Source organism: Anguilla anguilla, chromosome 1 (genome assembly GCF_013347855.1).
Source record: "Anguilla anguilla isolate fAngAng1 chromosome 1, fAngAng1.pri, whole genome shotgun sequence".
In the NCBI taxonomy this organism is placed as follows: domain Eukaryota; kingdom Metazoa; phylum Chordata; class Actinopteri; order Anguilliformes; family Anguillidae; genus Anguilla; species Anguilla anguilla.
This window is the reverse complement of record NC_049201.1, coordinates 71,982,623-72,004,883: the sequence shown is the minus strand read 5'-3', so window position 1 is coordinate 72,004,883 and position 22,261 is coordinate 71,982,623. Positions and strand designations below refer to the sequence as shown.

At 43.9% G+C, this 22,261-nt stretch overlaps 1 protein-coding gene across 1 annotated transcript; it reads right to left on the bottom strand.

Moving 5' to 3' along the window:
* Positions 1 to 455: 455 nt before the first annotated feature.
* Positions 456 to 18,862, bottom strand: iffo1b (intermediate filament family orphan 1b). The gene is made up of 9 exons (XM_035379347.1): positions 17,522 to 18,862; positions 13,093 to 13,153; positions 12,332 to 12,427; positions 10,536 to 10,676; positions 7,110 to 7,297; positions 6,574 to 6,694; positions 5,161 to 5,256; positions 4,798 to 4,928; positions 456 to 4,422 (listed from the first exon to the last, which is right to left on the bottom strand). The coding sequence occupies exons 1-9, from the start codon at positions 18,526 to 18,528 to the stop codon at positions 4,326 to 4,328; spliced, it is 1,938 nt and encodes a 645-aa protein (XP_035235238.1). The 5' UTR covers positions 18,529 to 18,862; the 3' UTR covers positions 456 to 4,325.
* Between the last annotated feature and the right edge of the window lie 3,399 nt (positions 18,863 to 22,261).

Genomic DNA, 22,261 nt, shown 5'->3' with positions numbered 1-22,261 from the left:
TGGTAACTGTACAACTCCCGTTGCCATAGGACCAGAAACCAGCAAAGATATCGTAAACCAGTGTTTCATACCAAGGGAACAGAACCCAAAATGGGTCTCGGGAGTGTATGAGTCTAGGCTAGTATGTGTATTGGAAGAGTTCCTGAGAGGAACTAAATTTCTAATTTAGATCATGACATTAATAAGTATTTCTAATTTGGGTCCTGACATTAGAACGTTTTAGTGCCGTACACATCAAGATCAGAACAGTAGCAATACCGTTATCCCTTAGGAATGAGCAGCCTTATATTCAGCTCAGAATGAACCACAAACTCACAGGCTAGTGTCAGTGCGTGCACCTGGCATCCCTCTTGACAATGCACCCATTATGTTGCAGTGGGTTCAGATTAACTTTTTATTTTTATTTATTTCATTTATATTGCAAAAGTCAGTGAATACAAACACAGTCAGACTGATACTGTTCTGCAATCTTTTATTCTGTACATCATTCATCCCATTCCAGTTTTCTGCACACTACGGAAAAGCTAGCGAAACCTGCTTATAGATTTATACGTAAATATGCATTCCAGTCCCATACAAAAAATATTGACTCACACCACAAATTTCCACCGGATACATGTCAACTTCATTCAGTGCAAAGTGAAGAAGTTCAAGCACACTTTTCTCCCCGAAATAATGATCCTTACAAAAGAAATGCTTTTCCTTCTTCTTCAAACGATTGATTCAAGGTAATATTCAAGTCAGATTATTGCATGTGTTAAACTGTGATTGCCAAAACTTTTGTGTGAGACTGTGGCCTGCATTATTAGCACTTACATGGTTATATTTTTTTCCCTTTTCAGTTCCCTGAATGCGTAACATTTCATAGCCTACATACCATCGCTGCATATTAACATTCATTTTTTTCACTTTTTTGTATTTTATTTTTTTACACTTTGGTAATATCTTCAAAAGAAGTTTACTTATTCGTCTGATCAAGACATGAAGACATATTGGAATTTATAAACTAACCAGTTTCACACAACACCTTGAGGCTTATATTGCAGATATTTTGCCAATGATTTGAACATAATATATACATTTATATAGTCTATTGTACATATAGCTCCCTGACCAGCTCTTTGTATGGCCAAATGCACTGAACAGTAACAAATTTGAGGATATTCAGTATGAATCTGCATGTTTCATGCACCTTCATGCTGAAAGTGAACAAGTAAACTCCTTTCCTAAGTACTTACGCTGTAACACATAACTAGTATACATTCAAAACATACACGCTAACATGCATACATAGACACTCAAACGGCATGTGTAATAAAATACACGCAAAATAAACGTGGTCATTTGCTCTCTCCTTTGTCTTTCCAGGTTAATCTCTTTTATCCTCTCTTTCTCTCACTCCTCCCCTACCTTTCAAATATTTGCCAATATTAATATTATATTTACACCCAAGTACTGACCTGGCAGTACTGCCTAACGCTCAATTATTGCAATTATTAATGCTATTGTTGAATATGCATGTTTCTGTGCACTTTTTCTTATACCGCAAACTATACAAGCTCAGTTTAGGCATTGCCACTTATCCAGTTCATCTGTATAATTAATAACTGGTAAAATATTAGCATTTTAGCAAAACAGTGCTCCAGTTAGTTTTTAGATTAGCACCAACTGGCAGTTGTCACATTAGTAAGACATTTCCCCCACAGTATGTTTGTCAGCGTATCAGTCTTTCATAATGTTCACTTCAGAAAGTGACTCACTGTTGCCATTCAACCACACATACTGGCAGCTGTCTGGCTCAGACTAGGAGTCCCAATCTCAACAACAGGCTGCTTTTTGTCCGAAGAGTCTGTCCCACCTCATGTTGTACATTACAGCATCTGTGCGTCTTTCCCTAAAGCAGTAGATTACAGCATCCACGTGTTTGTTTCTCTAACGCTGTGGATTATAGCATGTGTGTGTCTGTCTGTATCTCTAACGCAGTGTATTACAGTATCGGTGTGTCCGTCTGTTTCTCTAAAGCAGTAGATTACAGCATCTGTGTTTCTCTAACGCTGTGGATTCTAGCATGTGTGTGTCTGTCTGTTTCTCTAACGCAGTGTATTACAGAATCGGTGTGTCCGTCTGTTTCTCCGACGCTGTAGATTACAGCATCTGTGTTTGTTTATCTAATGCTGTGGATTCTAGCATGTGTGTGTCTGTCTGTTTCTCTAACGCAGTGTATTACAGTATCGGTGTGTCCGTCTGTTTCTCCAATGCTGGAGATTACAGCATCTGTGTTTCTCTAACGCTGTGGATTCTAGCATGTGTGTGTCTGTCTGTTTCTCTAACGCAGTGTATTACAGTATCGGTGTGTCCGTCTGTTTCTCCAATGCTGTAGATTACAGCATCTGTGTTTGTTTCTCTAATGCTGTGGATTCTAGCATGTGTGTGTCCGTCTGTTTCTCCAATGCTGTAGATTACAGCATCTGTGTCCGTTTCTGAAATGCTGCGGATTACCATATCCGCGAGTCTGTTTCTCTACGGCAATAAATCAGAGTATCTGTGTGTCCGTTTCTCCAAAGCAGTAGATTACAGCATCGGTGAGTGTGCCTCCAGCTCTCTAAGCTACAGCCTGCCTGTGTGTGTATCTCAGTTGCAAATCAGTCTCTGCCCTTCCTTCTCCAGTATGTGCCCTTCTCACACGAGGGTCCTCACTCAGTAACTCTCTGCGTTCGGTCTGAACCTGACCACCTCAGTCTCTCCGACTGCCTGTTCCAAACTTATTCTGTATGTAAATGCCTGACAGCACTGCACGTCCGAGAACAGTGCAGAAAATGAACAGAAAGCAAATAAAAGACTTGCGTGTCAGTACCCTCTGAACTCCTCTCCATGGCATTTATCGTACATACATATACACTATACACAGACATAGAGCGGACAGGCACTGGCTCTGCCCAGCTAGGTCAGCTATGAAGTATATACACAACACGCATATTTTTAACCGACACGCGGGAATGTAGATAAACCGACACTGATAACGGAACAATTCCATATATCTACACTTGTTCCCATGTTTTTAAGTCTAAGGAAATACTACTGAAATGCAGATGGTTTCAGTGAAAGAATGTAGACGCTTCCCTCTGACAAAGAAAAATGTATAGAGGGATTTTCAAGTTTTTGTTTTTTTTTTTTGTTGTAAATTTTTAGTAAACTCTCGTATTAAAGCGCAAATTAACAAATATATGCTTTGGCCACGTCGTGTAGCATTTATTAAGCGGTCAGCTTCTCTGATCAATCCCCATTTCTATTTTTGATGATGATGCATACGAAAATAGAAACATTAATGACATTACTGTAGGGGCAAAGTGCAGTGTAAAAAAAAATCAACTTAATCAAGATTCAAACTTTGGCCTGCCTACTGCCCGCACATCGAAGATGATAAAATCTATTTCAGTGACCAGCTCAGATTATTCACTGTTTTTGCTTTCTTACACGAATGAATTGAAGATTTAAGTTATTGATCAGCAGAGATTTGAAATGAAATGAACCATATCAACTGTCAACATAATACAATTTTTCAGTTTGGAAGAATTCTTATATACAGCTAAACACAACAGGAATGCATTACATGGTGGATTGTTTCAGAGAAATTGCCAAATGTATATACATACATACATGCATATATATACATATATGCAGTATATGCGCATTAAGGCGTGTTGTCACTGAAAATAAATGGTTCCTCTTCGAGTCAGTACAGTACAGTACAGAGTAGCATTGTCCAGTACATCTCAGCAGTACCACGATATAAAAACAGCGACATAAATAAGCCCCATCATTTTCTATGTATTGGTATACGTAAAATATACATAATTTAACATACTGATCATCTGTATATATGAAATTGCGCTTTGTCATCACAATGCCATTGTTCTCATTTCTTACAACATACAACCAGCCCTTGACTTTTAATGAATGTCTACTGGCTTCTAAATTAAGTTTTAATGATCACTTTCGAATAAATACCATAAACAGTGGGGCTTAGCCAGAGATATGCAAAACCTCAAATGAATGCTGTAATAATACAAATTTCCACTAGAGGGCGACAGCAACAGCAGTTGCAAATAAACCACAATTCAGAAGGTCTGCATCAGACAGATGATTATGCCCCACTCTCACAAAAGCCTGCGGAGGATGCACACAAGTACAAAACTATGACTAAAAAGTGTAAACAGTACTTTCCTAGAAGTGACGATGTGAAACTAAACTAGGCTGTGACTGTGGAGGGTGAGCAGGGGGGGCAACTGCAGGGCGGCGGTGGAGCAGAGTGCTAAATGAACCCATTATCTTCCCCCCTCCGCGGGCTGGGAGGCTCTCTTCTTCTCTCGCTCTACCTCATCACTCTCTTCACCACCCCCAGGAATGGGAGAGGGAGGCTTACTGGGGGGGAGAGAGAGAGAGAGAGAGAGAGAGAGAGAAGGGAAGAAGATGTGTACGTAATGCAGCCAGCAAGCAGAACAGATGACGAAAAAGGAAGATGGGGGAAAAGAGGGAGGGATATATAGAAAGAGAGAGGACACGAGAGAGAGAGAGACAGTGCAAGAGAGTGAGAGAGACAGCGAAAGAGAGAGTGAGAGATAGCGCAAGAGGGGGGAGACAGAGAGAGAGGGGGGGGCAGGGTCAGAGAGAAAGAGAGAAAAGGGGCAGAGAGAGAAAGAAAGAGAGACAGAAAAGTGGCAGAGATAGAGAGAAGGGGCACGGAGAGAGAAAGAGAGAGAAGGGGCAGGGAGAGAGAGAGAGAGCAAGCTGGTGTACCTGTCTCCAGTCTGAGTGATGAGTCTCCTGCAGGTCTCCATCTGCACATCCAGACCCCTCTTCATGGAGCACATCTCCATGTACTCATGCAGGTGTCTGTTCATGTCAGACTTGGCTGTGGCCAGCTCCAGCTGAGAGAGGCACAAATTCACACAGAGAGGCACAGATTCACACAGATAATACAACAAATAAATTATGAAATTTCCAGGGAAGGGTGCACTCGGTTATATCTTCAAAGATCATAATCATTTGAATCCCGTGGGCAGTAAAACATAAATGGAAAAAGGAGAGGGGATATAAAGGTATAAGGGTGAGATTACACTCGGCTCTGAGCAGGTGTCCGCACACTCTCCCCGTTTTTACCTCTATTTGGTCTATGGTCTCTTGGTACTCCTTCTCTCTGGACTTGAAGAGGCACTCTGTGTCCTTTATCACTTTCTCCAGGGACTCCTCCGGCTGCTGAGGAAGAGTAGAGGAGGACAATGGAACCAATTGGACCGGACGCCAGACCAACACGTGACCTGCTCTGAAGGACTGAACCACTGCTGTGGGCAGCAGTGTAGTAATAATGGGTAAGGAGTCGGAGTCTCGTAACCTAAAGGTTGCAGGTTCAAGCCTCTGCTGGGAAACTGCTGTTGCACCCTTGCTTCAGTATATATCCAGCAGTATAAACAGACGCAATGTAAAACGTTGTGTAAGTCGCTCTGGATAAGAGCGTCTGCTAATTGCCTGTAATGTAATGTAATGTAAGGCCATGGGCTGATTAATTACACAGACAAGGCTCCCGCCACATGAGATTTTACTGGATTGATACAGCTGTCCTCCAGTCAACAAATCTCAAAATCACTAGCTCAAAGCATCTGAGGCTGCAAAACAGTCTTCCAGGGAAAAAGCAAAGAGAGATTTTGTTGGATGGAACTCATTTGCAGTGTTTGCCCAACCGTACCCAGATATAACGGTGGCAGAGGTTTGGTTTCTTACACAATTAAACCACTTTGTTTAATCTGTTACCTGTTCACAACTGTGCTTTAACACAACCAAACACACTGCAGTCATGTAGTACAGCCAGTCACATTTTTAAAACCAGAGAGGGCTTTCGGAAATTCCTGCCCATTTGCTCGGGGGTGTAACACAAGGTGGACGCTCGATAAGACTCTGAGCTCCAAATCATTTCTGTTAATTTCCCTGCTGTGTGAATGCATGTGAGAGCAGCACAGTGTGCGCTTACACGCGTGCTTCTATGCTCCAGAGCTCAGTGTAGCATGTTCATCCCGCTGCATTAGTCATGCATTAGAACACAGCCTGTACCACGAGCATGGCACAGCTCCAACAGCAGCCCTCTACTGCAAAGCCCTCCACAATTAGCTTGTACTTCTACAGGATGTACCTATAAATTACTGACTGTGGGCTGTGTATGTATATTTAGATGTTCTTGTGAAAACAGGAAGTGTGTGTGTGTGCGTGCCTGTTTTTTTTTTTTTTTGATATATTCAAGACATTTGCAGTAAAGGTCATACAAATATGGGGAGCTAATTAAATACATCTAAACTGGGACAATAAACATGCATGTTAATCAGCAGACTGACAGCTTATGTTGTACTTTATCACACAGCATCAAATACCATTGGCCGATATTCCTCGGCGCATTTTAACCCTTTACTGGAACGATGTACAGGTAGATCCCTAATCAGTTTCGCAGTTACACGCTTCAGAGGAGCTCATTTACAGTCCCACGTCTTAGCTGGCGAGGGCAAGAGACTGACAGGTTGATAGTACCTCCGCCCCCTGTGTCTCCGCCCCCACAGTGTATCCTGGGAAATCCTCCCACAGCAGCAGCGTCTCCTCAGTCTCCTCCCAGGCCAGGCTGTCGCAGTCGTCCTCGAACTCGCACTCCCTCCTGTGACACAGTCGAGCACAGTCAACGACATCCCAACCTGCTCGCGCCACGCGTAACGAGCTGGCGGCAAAACCGCAGAACGCTGCACAAACTACTGCTCTCCACTAGTTTAGAAAGTTCCAGAAAAATGTTAACAAAATAAAAGGCCCGTCCAGCATGTGCAAAAAAAACTCTTTGCGATCCCAAGCAGAACATTACACAGTACAATGTTCAGTGTTAATTCAAATCTTACATAGAAAACATGGTCTCTACTGGACTCATGTGAGTTTAATTAACACCGGACATTTTACTGCGTCACGACTGGATAGAGTCTTACTTGATATGAATTTGTGGCTGTTTAAACCAAAGCTGAGAAGAGAGACAGAGGGCAGTAATATCCACTGTTTGTGATGTTTTGAGCGCCATTCCCACTCACAGGTGATTCAGCATTCTCTGCATCTCCTCGTTGATCTGATTGGCTGAGGAGCAGCAGTTGTCTTCCTCTTTGGCCCCGCCCCCTTCACTCTCTGAGATGCTGGATGGCTCATCCACTTCGCTGCCATTGGCCGGCTGAGGGGTCTGCTTACGAGGACGGCGGTTGATGGTGGAGGGAGGAGTGGGCACCTGCGGAGAAGGAAAGACAGATTAACCTAGTGTATACCCCCAACAGCCCGCCCTGTTCTTTTTAAAGCCCCCCCATTTTCTCCCCAATTTGGACTTCCCAGTGGTGTAGGCTATATCCACCCGATTCCTGGTGCCAGAGTGGGAGAGCGTAGACAAGCGCGCTCTCTCCTCGAGAACACATGACATCACCCATTGCTTCTTTTCAGACCACAGCCAACAAGCTTGCGCAGACATGAGCTCGAGGAAAAAAACTTCACGTGCAGCTTGCAGCAAGAAGACAGGAGCCTGATGAACCGTGAGACACAGACTGCAGCCGCCTGAACCCTCCCTAGCCCCGGGGCACATTACCACCCATTATGAGTGGCCCCTGAGTACTAGGGTACTAGGGTTGGGCTGATGTAAAAAAATTTCAAACCGGTTTGATATTAAGCCAAATACCGGCGCGGACAGGGAATACCGAATTTGACCACTAGGTGTCGCACGTGACTCAGCCGCTCCCGAGTGGAACATAATGAGAACAGGGTTTCCCCTACCATAGAAAGGCGCAGCGCCTCGGTGATTTTGCGGAGCGCCTTCGCCGGGCACCCACCGCACGCGTCGCGTAAGCGTCGCGTAAGCAGCACGGCGAAGCAGCAAGACGCGGCGCGTAGCGTGTCTCCACTGGTTCCGTTTGTGTCGCGCAAAGGCTTGCTTAAAGCTCTATATTCCTAGTAGCTCTCGCAGTCTGCAGTGGGATTACATCGTGTATTTCACGTTTGTTCACGACTGTTGATTATGGGTTAAGTGAATACTTTGGTGAGAGACCCTTTTCAGTTTGTTAATTTGGTAATATTTCGTTAACTCGTAAATACGTAAAAGTAAACGCTTTCAAGAATTACCATAAACTTAAATCGCAACGTAGCCTGCATAACAATCAAACTCAAACTGTATTCATTTATTTGCTTGGTTAACAAGCGTGCCAATTTCATGAAGAATATGTAATGATCATGATAATAATAAATAATCCGTAATCAACCATTGGGAATCCCCGTGTTGTCTTGTTATTCACGTCAAAACATTTATAGAATCAGATTTAGTAAAATCAGCTAATCATGAAAAAGACAGTAACAGTTTAATCTTGAAGGGATATGAACACCAAAACGTCATGAACACCGGAAACTTTGAAGTACAAGTGCAATAAAGGCTTGCTTACAACTTAATTTATAAAATAGGTGCATTTTCATAGGCAAGACCACTAAATAATCTGATTTTTTTTAAAGCTCTGTGGATTATCTGATTTTTATTAACAAGACCCTTTTGAAAGCACGGCGAATGAAGACATCGGAGAAGTCAAATAGGCTGAGCAATGGTTGGTTGAAAACTACATCCCAACACTCGAGCTAACAAACCCCTGCTCGGTGCATTCACTTCTACGTCATTCAATAGGCTACGTCTTTCTGTGGTGTATTTTCAAATTTACCCCACCCCCTCCGCAAAATAGACAGCGAAACTAAGTTTGCCTTTTCCCCAGGTTCCAGTTATTTATTTATTTTTACAAAACGAAAAGGCTTGTATTTTTTTAGCTGCTTATAAAATATCTGGGAGGCAACTAGGGACACATCCCCAGTAATATAAGGATGAAATATAAATCAGAGCATGTATACCTAGCATTTTAGAGCATATTTCTGTGTATAAACAGGCCAACGTGACGCGCGACAAGCCGAAAAAATAGAACAGAAGCGAAAAACTACGCTTCAGTTCGCTTGTGTCGCGCGAGCTTCGCAGCCGGTACGCGACGCGTTCGCATCTGGTGGAGACGACGTCGCCCGCTGCCGTTGTAATAACAGTACTTCAACTACGCTTCAGTTACGCGCGTAATACGCGCGTAGTGCGCTCGCGGTCGATACGCGTGCGGTGGGTGCCCGGCTTTAAGCCGAATGAACGTAAAAAAAGGCATTTAGGCGACATATCAGAATTAATGTAAAAACAACGATGAGAGTTCTATGCGCTGACAAAAAACAAAAACAAAAAAGGAGAGGTGGCTTTATGGTTTTAAACACTCCGCGCTATGATGGAATTATAAATGGAAGTGGGTGATTGACGAGCGTTTTTATGTTTTTATAAATGGTAGGTGAAATGGATTTACAGAATATCGCGTTTTTCCCCAAAGATGGTATTTCTCGATGTAATTGTGCCGCCGTGTTAACACATTATTATGGTTGCAGGTTAGGCACTCTTCACGGTAAGAAGAAATTTTAGGATAGCGCTTCCGATTTTGCTTGTTTCGAAAGTGCTGCGACTGAAACAGCGATAGATTTACCCACTAGCCACATCTGTCCAAAATGTAAACAAGTAATCCAGTTTTCACGGTCGGGAAAAATTTAATGACAACGTTAGCCAGCGAAGCTAGTTAGCTGACGTTACATAAAGATACCTCGATTGAACTAACGTTGGTATCTAAAGTGACTTGGTAGCTAAACAAGTTAGGCTGTGTTCACACAACGTCTTTTTCTGATGAAAACCGTTGGTCAAAGCATTTTTTCATATATTTTATATATATATATATATAGTTGAGAGTGCCTAAGCCCTCTGAAAACCTTGGGAAAACCCTGGAGAATACTGAAATTTGATCTCCTTGTTGCCTAAATTGCGCACGGCCTGTCAAATTTTTTTTTTTTTTTTTTCCACTCAGACACGAGTGTGGCTCCGTTTATAAACAAACATAATATTAGGTTAATCACATCGTCATATTGCTTATTACTAATGCAATACAAGTTGGATTTAGCACCGTCGGCACAGGTTGCTGATGTAGGCTACTTTTTAATTTGCCAGAACGTCTCATAATGACAAATGTCGTTCAGTCAATTCGCATATAATCAAACCGGTTTAAGCTCGTACACCGGACCGGACCGGCAAAACCGAAAACCTACCCAACCCTAGGGGGTACCGCCCACAGCCGGCACTGGTGCGGTCGGGACTCACTCCCGGAATGAGGGGCCCATCCGTGCAGCAGCACAGCGCGATGAGCCGCCAGATTTGGAATGTATATAACGATGTTTTGCCAGGCAGTCGCAGCGTCGCTAGGCTCTCTGTTAGCTGGAGGGAGGACAGGCAGTCACACGCTCTCCTCCGACACTCCCACCGTCAGCAGCCTTCGCTTTTCCCCGCCGCGCCGGGCCCAAGGAGCCGCCGGAAGCGCCGGACCGGAGAGAGAGAGAGAGAGAGAGAGAGAGCGAGCGAGCGGGAGAGCGAGACGCACCTGGAAGATCTTGATCATGTCCTCGCAGTTCCTCTGCTGGGCCACGTCGCACAGCCGAGCGGTGATGTCGATCCTCCTGCAGATGTCCATGTCCACCTTCATGGCCTTCTCCTGGATCTTACTGTCCAGCTCCGACAGGTTCTGGCACAGGGACACAGCACACAGGGGACAGTGTAGCGCAGGCTCTGCGGACACGCGGCCACCAGAAGGCTCGTGTCTGTTCACAGGCAAAGGTCATGAACGCTGAGAAAATATTTAACTTATACTTTTAATACCACTGACAGTTGATGTTATACATAAATGCAAGAACAACAAATCGCTGATTATTTATTTAATAAATTATTATAAAATAAATCGTTTTCAAAACAACTGTTCACAGCTCAGAAAAACATATATTAATAAGCATAAGACAATAAGCAATAACCATGTTGATACTGGATAAGGCTAATTTGCAAAGCCTCGTTCACAGAAATTCCATTAAGCTAACACATACACTATGTGTATGCGGACACCTGACATCCAAAATCTCATCCAAAATTATGGCCATTAATATGGAGTTGGTCCACCCTTTGCTGCTGTGACAACTTCCACTCTTCTGGGAAGGCTTTAGACTACATGTTGGAGAATTGCTGCACAGATTTGCTTCCATTCAGCCAGATGAGCATTAGTGAAGTCAGGCACTGATTGAGCAATTAGGCCTGGCTTGCAGTTGGCTTTCCAACTGATCCCAAAGGTGTCGGATGGGGTTGAGGGTCAGGGCTCTGTGCATGCCAGTCAAGTTCTTCCACACCATTCTCAACAAAACCATTTATATATGGACCTCTCTGTGTGCCCGGGGGCATTGTCGTGCTGAAACAGGAAAGGGCCTTCCCCAAACTAGAATGTGAGCGTATGCTGTAGCATTAAGATCTGTCTTCACTGGAACTAAGGGGCCTAGCCTAAACCATAAAAAACAGCCCCAGACCAAGGAGTGTCCAGATACTTTCGGTCATAGACCCAAGTAAGGAGATTGTGCCTGCATGTCTGCAAAGGGGCAGGAGGAAGCCATGTTTCTCATTGGCAACGCACAGCGATGCCGCTTCACCCGTTGAGCAGGGAGGGCATTTCAAGGGCGCATATGTATATTTTTGGGCACGTCTCAGATGGAAGGCATGCGGATTCTCAGCAGGCCTCATTTAGCACTGCTGTAAGACAAGAGAGGACTTCAATTTCACCACAGCCATTCAACTTGGAATCAATTAGTGCAACGATCCATCTAAATGCTTCCCGGGGAATTACTTTGCGTTAGATCTGAAACAAGGATGAAGGCAGACTTTCTTTTCTGCCTACTAAGCCTTCCAACTTAGTGAAACATTTATTATTTTTTTTTTTTTTTGAAGAGGGCAGTAGAATTATCTCGTCGTCCCCCAGTTTATCAGACTCTGTTTTTGTGCTTGGATGAAGATGCAGGAAGGGGAACACGCTCGGCAGTCACAGAACAGCTCACGTTGTGAAAGTGGAATGAACATGCCCAGCAGGGAGTTCATAAAATGCAGAAAAGGAAGGAGACCCACAGACAGAGGATTTGGAACACGAGAAACAGAACGTTCTGGAGAATGCAAAGTGCAAGACTGATTTATTATTTTATAATGTACAGGACAAGTCCAGGCACGAACAGCAATTATAAGTAGTACGTCAAATTTCCATGAACAATTCTAACCAGGGATGGGGGGGGGGGGGGGATTACTAAGAGTACAAGGAGCTTAACAAAAAAAAAAAAAAACTACAAATTAACAAAAGATCAGAAGCTGACTCACATTACTCATCAGGCCTTTGAAGAGAACGAGCTCCGCCTTCAGCTGCTGGACCCGCAGGGCCAGTTCATCCTGGCACACCTCACTCTCCTGCAGCTCCTGCAGAGACAAACACCGTTACCGCCTGAGACCCATCCACACTGAGACCCCCAGAGGCAAGGCCACGCCCACTGCCCTCGGCAGCCAGCACATCCACGCTCGGCTACTCCTACAGAGCACCTGGGTCTGTCTACTAAAAAACAAACAGGGCCGCCCTGGCATGTCTTAAAATGATCAACATACATACAACGCGCTGATATTGTGCTTTGATTTTAGAGGGAAATAAAAAAATAAAAAAAGATGGAATCTTTTGAAAATCCGCCAAACCAAAATTTATAAGTTCAAAGGGGTGTATTTAACATACGTCTGGCTTCAAGCCTTTCAATTTGTATCGAGGCGATAACCCTGGACGAAGCCAAAGAGAAATTAAATGTATGCTGTCAAATCTCACATTCAAGATTCAAGACAGGAAGTATAAATCAGGAATCTTGGGAGCGTGGTCTACCCAATCCAAACAGCCAGCAGCTTTTCCCACCCAAAATCAGTCGCCCTCAGCCGTTAAAACCGTTTCCATGCAGAGAGTTAGCCTAAATGAGACAGTTCTGTATCTGAGGGGAAATGAAAGCTTGCAGAAGCCGCAGGTGGCTGGTGCTCGAGTGTTTGCAGATGTTTTTACATAATCCCACAAAAGCCAGCACTGAGAGGCAGGGGGGCAAATCTTTTACCTCCTGCAGATCTGTCACTTTCTCCTGGAGTTCCACCCTCACAGTGTATTCCTCTTCCCACCTGCAAACAAGCACAGTCACCGTATCACTGAATGAGAATAACACACAGGCCAAGGCAGCCCTGTTCCTGGAAATCTAGCGTCCCGTCGTTTCATTTCAACCCTAATTTGGCACACCTGATTTTAAATTCATTAGCAGCCGAACAGAGATCTCCAGCTGTTGAATGAGGTGTGTTCTGTTAGGGTTAGAGTGGGGGGTGAGAACCTACAGGACGGTATACGTGGAGGAGCAGGGTTGGGCAGCCCTGGGCCCAGGGTTATCGCCTTGCAGCGCGGGTGGCTAAGTGTGCCTTCTCTAAACGCAGGGTTCAGGCTCTGTTCCGGCCACCACTGCCGCAGTGCTCGCGGCCCACCGCGTTCGTAAGCACCGTCTGGGTCGGCCTCTTTCCGATTGGCTCGCAGCCAACTGGCGCGTGGGCGCTTGGGTCTTTGACAGGAAGTGTTTTATGGCCCTCGCAGAGGGTGAGGCAGGTCAGGCGAGCTCGCTGTTGGGCACGCTTCTCGCCCGGGTCGGGCGGGTCCCTGGGCACCGCTGCGTCAGGCGGGGTGACTCAGAAAAGCCGCGTTCCTGAACGTGTATGTGCCGGGTCTCGGGTCCTCCAGGCTGCGTGCTGGAACCGGGGGAGGGGGGGGGCGGGGACGCGGTTTTTGGTGACTCAGGCAGAAAAACGCATCGCGGCGCACTGCTGTGAACCCACCGCCGCATTCCACATTCCACATTCCTGACGCGGCCCAATCGCTGACACGGGGGCATAATGGATATGGCATGACCGGACTGGACACAAAGACGTCCACAGGGAGAGCTCACAGGGACTTGTGTGTGCACGAGAGAAACAGAGAGCGCGGGATGAGAGAGAAGGATGTGGAGGAGGGGATGAGGGATGAGAGCGAGGGAAGAGGGGGAGCCAGAGTGCTCTCGTGGAACCAACAGCCAATAACTGGCTGAAGAAGGTACTGCATTGCAGATACTGCGTGCTTACAGATGCAGAGAGAGAGAGGGAGGGAGGGAGGGAGAGAGGGAGAGAATCAGATGGAGAGAAAAAAGGTAAGAAGGAAGGTCACAAGGGTGAACACAGCTGGGAGAAGAAGAAAGAAGTGATAAGTTTGTGTCTTTTAGTTGATTTTGTATGATGGGGGGAGGGGAGGTTACTGTTGTTTTATTGACCTTACAGCGACATTGCCCAGTACTTCTATAAACACTGTGCTTATCTTGCAGGCTGAAGGCTGAAATGTAAGAAGTAGCCCAATTAAAATAACACCCCTTTTAACTGCTCCTTTTTGGTAAATGGTAAATGGACTGCATTTATATATCTCTTTTATCCAAAACACTTTACAATTGATGCCTCTCATTCACCCGTTCACACACACACTCACACACCAACGGTGAAAGGCTGCCATGCAAGGTACCAATCAGCTCGTTGGGAGCAATTAGGTTAGGGGTCTTGCTCAGGGACACTTCGACACGCCCAGGGCGGGGGATTGAACCGGCAACCCTCCGACTGCCGCTTTTACCTCCTGAGCTACGTTGCATGACTTAACTTCACACTCTATATAAAAACGATTGACACCAATTGTTAAATACAAAATTGCATACATAAACATAAAACAGAGAAATATAGTTAAACATGAAAACCACCACTCACGCATACGCAAAAGCAGAATTATGGTATTGAAAAAGTAACTCAACATTGTAACAAGCCATATTTGACATGCAATTACAATCTCTGAATATAAAATTCTCATATCCGTTATATAGGCTAAAAGTTGACCATTTGGTAGCACGTACAAGAACAAGGCCAACTTATATAACTGTGTGATTGCATCAAAGACTATGTCAAATGTCAATGTTGATGGTAGTGATGGCGGATCTGGTGGGTACTTCCAACAGCTACTGAATTATTAAATGTGTTGTAGAGGCGAGATATTCTGAAATTAGCCAGCTTAACCAATGCATTGTGCACACATTAAGTTGCTGCTATTTCAAGCTCGGTTTGTACAGTCCTTTAAAAACGGCATTGACAGGACTGCTATTTGTAAGATTATGGGAGATAATGGGAGGACAGTCAGACTTTGCTTTAACTCAGCTTGATACATCTAAAACTCTTCAGCACATAGGCCTAAGTCTCAACAGCAAATAGAAGCTTATGTAGTTTATTCATTCATTCATTCATCCATCCACATTACATAATGCTGACACAGAAAAAAATGAGAAAGAATACATAAAAAGTAAGAATGTTGTCATTTACTGGAAATAAACATCTGAAAATAGATCCGGGACATAACCAGGCACCTGCCCTTCCTGAGGCAGGTTAAAAGGTATTCACACCGCATGGGTTTCTCAGTCTTCCTAGCAATTTCCCCAACTAACTAACTTAGGCATTTCAAGCAAGTCAAAGATGACCCTCTCAGATAGTTCCAATCCTGGTAGAGCTGGTAGAGTGTGGAGCGAAGGGAAATCAGAGAGTGGCTGTGATGTTAAAAGGGCATGAAAAGTGTGCTCCTCCATGCTACAGCACCCAACATCGCTAAAATGGATGCTGTAGCACGTACTGTGCGTGGCACAAAAGTACACTTCCTTTAAGCGACACGGCAACACTGTTGCAGGCGGTGGAGGGTCGGGCCTCACTGCGGCCAATTCGGCCATGGAGGAAACAGTGGTGTCAGCAGTGGGCCCGGGCTGGGGGGGGGTCTGGTGTCTGGGCGGACAGGAGGAAAGGTGTGCAGGGTCTAATCTCAGCATGACAAAGTCATTTACTACCTGCCTAACGGTCGATTAAAACGGCTACCTGCGATACCGCAGATGGGGGGGGGGGTTTGCTTCTGATCAAAGCCAAACCCCACAGAATAACTGCAACACCTGCTACGTAGTGAATCGCAGAGCACCTGACGTGAATCACAGCAGGTCCAGATAAAAGAACTCTCCAGTTGTGATGGTAAAGATTTTAAACAGTTATGATGGATGCAGGGCTAGCTTCGGCGTGTTCTTGGTTTGGGACACTGCTGTTATTCATTCAGTTTCATTGAAATGTTTTTATTGCCATTCAATAAATCAAATCAAGGTTTCAAATGCCCGGAGGACTGAAAATAGCAGACAGCAGAAAAAAGGGCCCCTCGGTATCATAAAACTGCTTTTTCACATTGCGAAATCTAAAATAGCAGAACAAGTTAGGACACAGAAATCAAGCATATTTTGAATAGTTAGGGGCAGGCATAACCAGACTAGAAACTGGGACAAAAATCTCTTCTTGTCTCTCTGTCACTCAAACACACATATACAAACACACACGTGCGCGCGCACACCTACACACACACACACACAAAACTGTAATTTGCGTTCTGGAACGGGACTAGACCTAGTCTATTTGGGATAGGCCCCACAAACCCCGTCTGAACACCCATTTCTTTGGTGGCTGGTCTCTTCCCTTCTAGAGCAGCTACACCTCATATTTTTCAATGCCTTTTGCAACTGCTTTACCAAAATCACATTTTGCCTTGTCAGTTCATCTGATTTAAAGTTGCAGCCTGGTCATTTGCAAATTAAGTAATATAGACTACATAGACACAGTACACAAAATACTGTAAGAACAACAAAGAAAATAATCTATGCCCCCCTCCTAACACACACACACACACACACACACACACACTTCATCTAGCTGCCTCTTTAGTGCAGAGAAGAGATGTCTGCTGTGGCGACCATACCATGTCCTCTTCCCTTACTCTGTTCACCGTTTCCACATATGTACTAGTAAACACTTACGGCCACCACCTCAGTCTTACATTTATCGGAGTCTGACTGTAGGAATCCATCCCATTTGCTTTTGTGATTGTCAACCAATCCTACATAAAATGCGCTACAAACTGATTAACTGATGACTAGCGAACCTCATCTTGACAGTAGAGACTTTGCTGCAGTCGTTTTGAGGGCCTGGTGAATTCTTTACTGACTCAGAAAAATTCCAGCAGTCATACAGTAAAGCGCCATTGCTAAGCATCCCACTGTTATAAACACAATTTCATAACAGTACATTACAACGTAATTCAACACTGCTAGGGTTGCCGTTGATAGCAATGATACGGTAAAACAATACTGGGAACATGACGATGCATCCTGTCAAATGAAAAGAATAAATTAATCATTTCCAAAGTGAAGGCAATTTCGATAGCTGGCAATTATAATATTCATAGTGTATGATCAAATATATACTCCCAACTCATTGCAATAAAAATAACATGGTTTCCAGAACGAAAACACATGCACAGCTCTAAACAATTTCTGCAATGACTACAAACATGCTGACAACTGTAAAATAAACTGCCACGTTCCTGTAATTTGGTACAAGCTAAACAACACAAAAAAACAACCTTACCTGCGTTTGTATTCATCTCGTTCCCTTTTCACCTTGGCCAACACATTGTACAAAGCTCGTATCTCTGGTGTAATGGTGTCAATCTGCACGCCAACTCCATCGGGATGGACCCAAGAGACCCCTGGACTTGTCACCCTTGTCTCTACACCCGAGCCCAGCTTGCGGGTGTGGTTGTAAGACCAAATGGTACCAGGCAAGAACCTCGGTGGGGGGTTTGGCCCAGTACCGGTGCTTGCGCTACTGGTATTTTTGACATTAATATTTGAGTTAGTGTTGGTCGAAGTTTCGGTTGGGGTCGCGGGATCGATGATGATATGTGGATTGTGATTAGAATTGGAGTCCGCTGCACTTGAATTAGAATTCTCAGTTGGTAGTTTGTTTGGTTCAAGTGTGAGAACCGTAGTAAGGGACGGTGTAAACAAGGTCTTCGGTCGAAGAACCGTGTTATTTGCGTTCTGGAACGGGACAGCACCTGGTCTGATCGGGATAGGCCCCACAAAACCCGTCTGTACACCCATTTCTTTGGTGGCCGGTCTCTTCCCTTCTACACCTCCGTTGCCTCCACCGTTATTTTCCAATGCCTGTTGTAACTGCTTTTCCAAAATCTTGTTTCGCCTCTCCAATTCATGAACCTTAGCCAAAAAGCAGCGGAAACGTAAATTCAGGGTCTTTAAAACGCTGATATTTGAACCCAGGTCATTTCGCAAGGCCATTGCGGCAGGTGCTGGCGGTGGACGATAAAAGGAGTTGTTGAGATGCTGGTATGCAAGCCCGGTGGGTGGTAGTGCGGAGAAGTCAAGTCCAGGTAAATTTTCTGGGACCAATCCGGGATGTTCGCCAATGAAGAAGGATGGGTCAGGGGCGCCGAAAACCGAATCGGGCAGTAGGCCTGTTGGTGAATCCGGCTGGCTCGGACTTTGGTTCTGCTGTTGGAAAAGAAAGACGTTCGCTCCCAGCAAAGGATTCATACTACTGTAGGAAAATCTAAAATGCTCCAAATCTGGCATGTAAACTGACGTTACTTATTTGATAGCTTACTGCGTAAAATTATTTCTAGCTAGTTAGCTATTGTTATTTAGCTACAGGAGTGCTAGCGCGCTAGCAGGATGCGCTAGTCAAGTCTCATTAAATCTTAAAGAAAATCACTGCGCTGCAAATTTTCAACAAAAAGTTCGATGTATTAAGCCTTCTGCTTAAATGCCTTTTCCACTAGCATTCGCTAATGATAGTTTTGTAGTTTAGGGAATCTGTAAGAAAACCGCAGTGGCAGAAGGAATAGCGGATAAATCCCGTGTGCGGTACCGTGCAAAGCTTTTCTTGCAGGAAAATAACTACCCAACAATGAGCGACTGCGGGATTTAGCTGACTACCGTAAATACACGAATAGGCACACATATTCTGTGAGTTTACTCTGTTACGTCAGCGTGGTTAATCCTTATATGTCTTTTGATTTTGTTAAGGAATGGTCTATCTGTTTGTCTTATTGCGTTCGGTTGTACATCGCCAACACTCAAATTAGTTAAAGTTTGATTTTTGCGGCCCAGTTGAAGTTACCTCTATAGTTTAGTAATTACGGTAGCAATGACATCAACGAATCTGGGCGGGTGAAATATTGTGCCACTTAAATTTTCAGAACTACCGAAAATATAATTGCTTATTTTTCTACAGAGACTCTCTGAGTGTTATTTGCAAAAGCATTCTTTCTGCCCTACTGTGTTGTGTTAGTGTGAATCAGAGACGTCTCCGTTTATCTGTGAATTTGATTCGTAAAACATTTAATTCAGTTATTCTACTTCACAATTGTAATTCTACAAATTAATGAATTGAAAAAAAACTGCACTATTACTAACTTTAACTTAAATACTTCACAGGCTGGTAGCCTATTTGATAAAGGCGCGATTAAGATTCCAGAATGGTATGTTGCATGCATCAAATAAACTGTCACGCTATAAAATATTACTCTGCATAAAAGGGAACAAATTGCATGGAAACTTTTAATATCCAACTATTGTTTCATAATGTGGATTTTTAATGTACTGAATTTGTGCATGAAAGACTATACTCTTCTACAGCAAAATAAGCAATGAAAAAAAACTAATATTAATAAAAATGATTAATCTACATGATCTTATTTGTTCTCAGTCATTTTATACAGGCTGGTTACTCAACCATTTTACATGGCTGTCCTTTCATGGTCGCCCTCTCAGTATATTTTGCTGTACTGTGCTCCATCAGATATCATATAGCATTACCCAGTTATGGCTACATTATTACTATTGCACATTTTTGCAGCCTAGTATATCCTACTACAGCGGAACACTGCAAACCCACAGTCATTATATTCTAATGTGTCAAAGTGTGAAATATTCCCTCACCCTTCTATCTCCATCTACAGTCTACCCTACTTTCCCCCTGCGGACTGGTCATTGGCCATTAATGCCACATGCTGCCCCAGCTGTTCTTGCAAACGTTCAGTGGGGCTTGAATCTTAACGAGTTAGGCATCATTCACATAACTGTCCCATTTTTATATCGCAAGACAGCCTTTTGTCAGCAGTGGCTTGGCAGTAGGGTGTGCATTCTTCTGCTGCAATGCTGTCAGGTGAGGTTGAGCCCAGACGAAGGGCCAGTTCCCAGGACTTTGTCAGTGTGGAGCCGTAATGACCGCTTGCTTTCATTCAGTACAGCTGGAGCTCTGTGTCTGTCCAGCCTCTCACACTTGGCCCTCTCCACGGATTGGAATTTTCAGGCACAATCTTCACAGAACAATTTTGTTGTGCCGTGGTTTCTGGAATCCATCATGGTGATCCATCTCTCTATGCATCACTCAACTCTGAATTACTGACCAGCCCAAATGAGGTGCAGCTGAGAACATCTGATTGGTTTGTTTTTGTCCCAGCATGGTTAAATTGACACCTAAAATATGTATTCAAGATACATGCCTATATGTATACACAGAGGGATGCTTTTCATGCTTTGCTTGCTCAAGGGCACAGAAATCCAGTCTAAATTTGACTGATCAATACACTGCACATCTACTCTAGTCTAACATAACTCTTTTTCTGTATTCATCCATGTCTTGTTTACTCTTCCCTCTTTTTCCCTTGCGCATGTGGGCTGGACATCACGACAGTGGGGATTGCAAAGCAGAAAGTCAAGATCTGGCAGATATACACTGTCATTGAGAGAGGACTTTATTTTGAAAGAAAGAAAGGACAGGACATAATGTTATATCAGCATTAACTGAAGAAGGGGGTGGGAAAAGAGAGTAGAGTAGAGTAGTTTGAAGCTTCTTGACTGTGTACAGCTCAGTGTTAACTCCTGTTGAGCATAGCCTGAAATACCACAAGATGATATGATGAATGATTTGTGAAGGAAAAATCTGAAGAATCAGATCATTTCAATGTAATACCTGTATGTGTCATGATTCAGAACATATTGAAGCACAGGTCCGTACCTGCAGAACTGCATATTCAAAGGGAGAGGAATGTGCAGGCAGACCCTGATCCACTTTTTATACTGTACATTCCCTCCACTGTCCCATAGACTATCCCACCTGGTGTCCATATTCCACCAAATACAGGAATTTTAGTTAATTTTAGTAGTAGTAGAAGTAGTAGTAGTAGTAGTAGTAGTAGTAGTAGTAGTAGCAGTAGTTATACGTAGTTGCAGTAGTAGTAATAGTAGCAGCAGTAGTAGTAGTAGCATTGGTAGTAGCAGTAGCAGCAGCAAATTTGACACACTGAGGGGGCCGTGCGTTTCTGTTGTGGCAAGTGGTTACACACCTGGAATAGACGAGAAATGGCACCCCTAGGAGGCTGTAACTGAAATTGAAGATGCATAGTTATTTTTAGTTCTCTAGCACATCGATCTAGGTCACTTGTTTAGGGATTAAGCTCTCACCAACAGCACATGCGGAGAGGAAGAATCTTTAAAAATAAATATACGCTCGTACAGCGTGCATACCAAAAGTCTCAGACCTCATTCTCTTTCATACCGAGAAAGGGATTAATATACTAAGACTAAGTTACAGCGCAGAGAGTGGATTCAAATTTGTGAGATTCCAATGTCAATGGCGATTGTGTCTGAAAACTATACATGTCTGAGTATCTCATGTATGCCTGCAGGATTAACATCTCTAAAAGTCTGCTTCCCCAGGCCTCATCCTCATTCAAATAATAAATTTGGGGATTTGGGGAAGTCTCTGACCTACATTCAAATAGCACCAGCTATAATTACCAAAGATCATCCCTCTCTCAGCATCAATGATTACACAGTGCTAAGTGTATGCATGAACAACGGTTATCTACCATCTCCCCCATTCCATTTGGAGGTCAATACCACTACCACTGACGGCCATATTTCAGAAAGGTCCATCACAGAATATAATGGTCTGCCACTGCCAGATTGTTAGTAGTGCACAATTACCCACAGCTACACAAAATGGCTGATTCAACTGTGGAGAGAGCTTGTGGCAGTGGTGCAATAGATAACATGGGAATATGAAGTCATATTATGGAAGGACATTGATCTAAAAGAAACATGAAAAAAAAGAGAAAAGGATGCTAAATCTAGCAGGGAAAGAACAGGGTGGAGAGAGTGGCAAGGTGAAGAATAACCAAATGTGAACAAATCAAAACAAATCAAACAAAATATGGGTAATGTTTTGCACTGGGGGGAAAAAAAAAAAAAAAGTATATTTGGCTGGGCTGAAGGACAAAGATATTGCATACTGATTTCA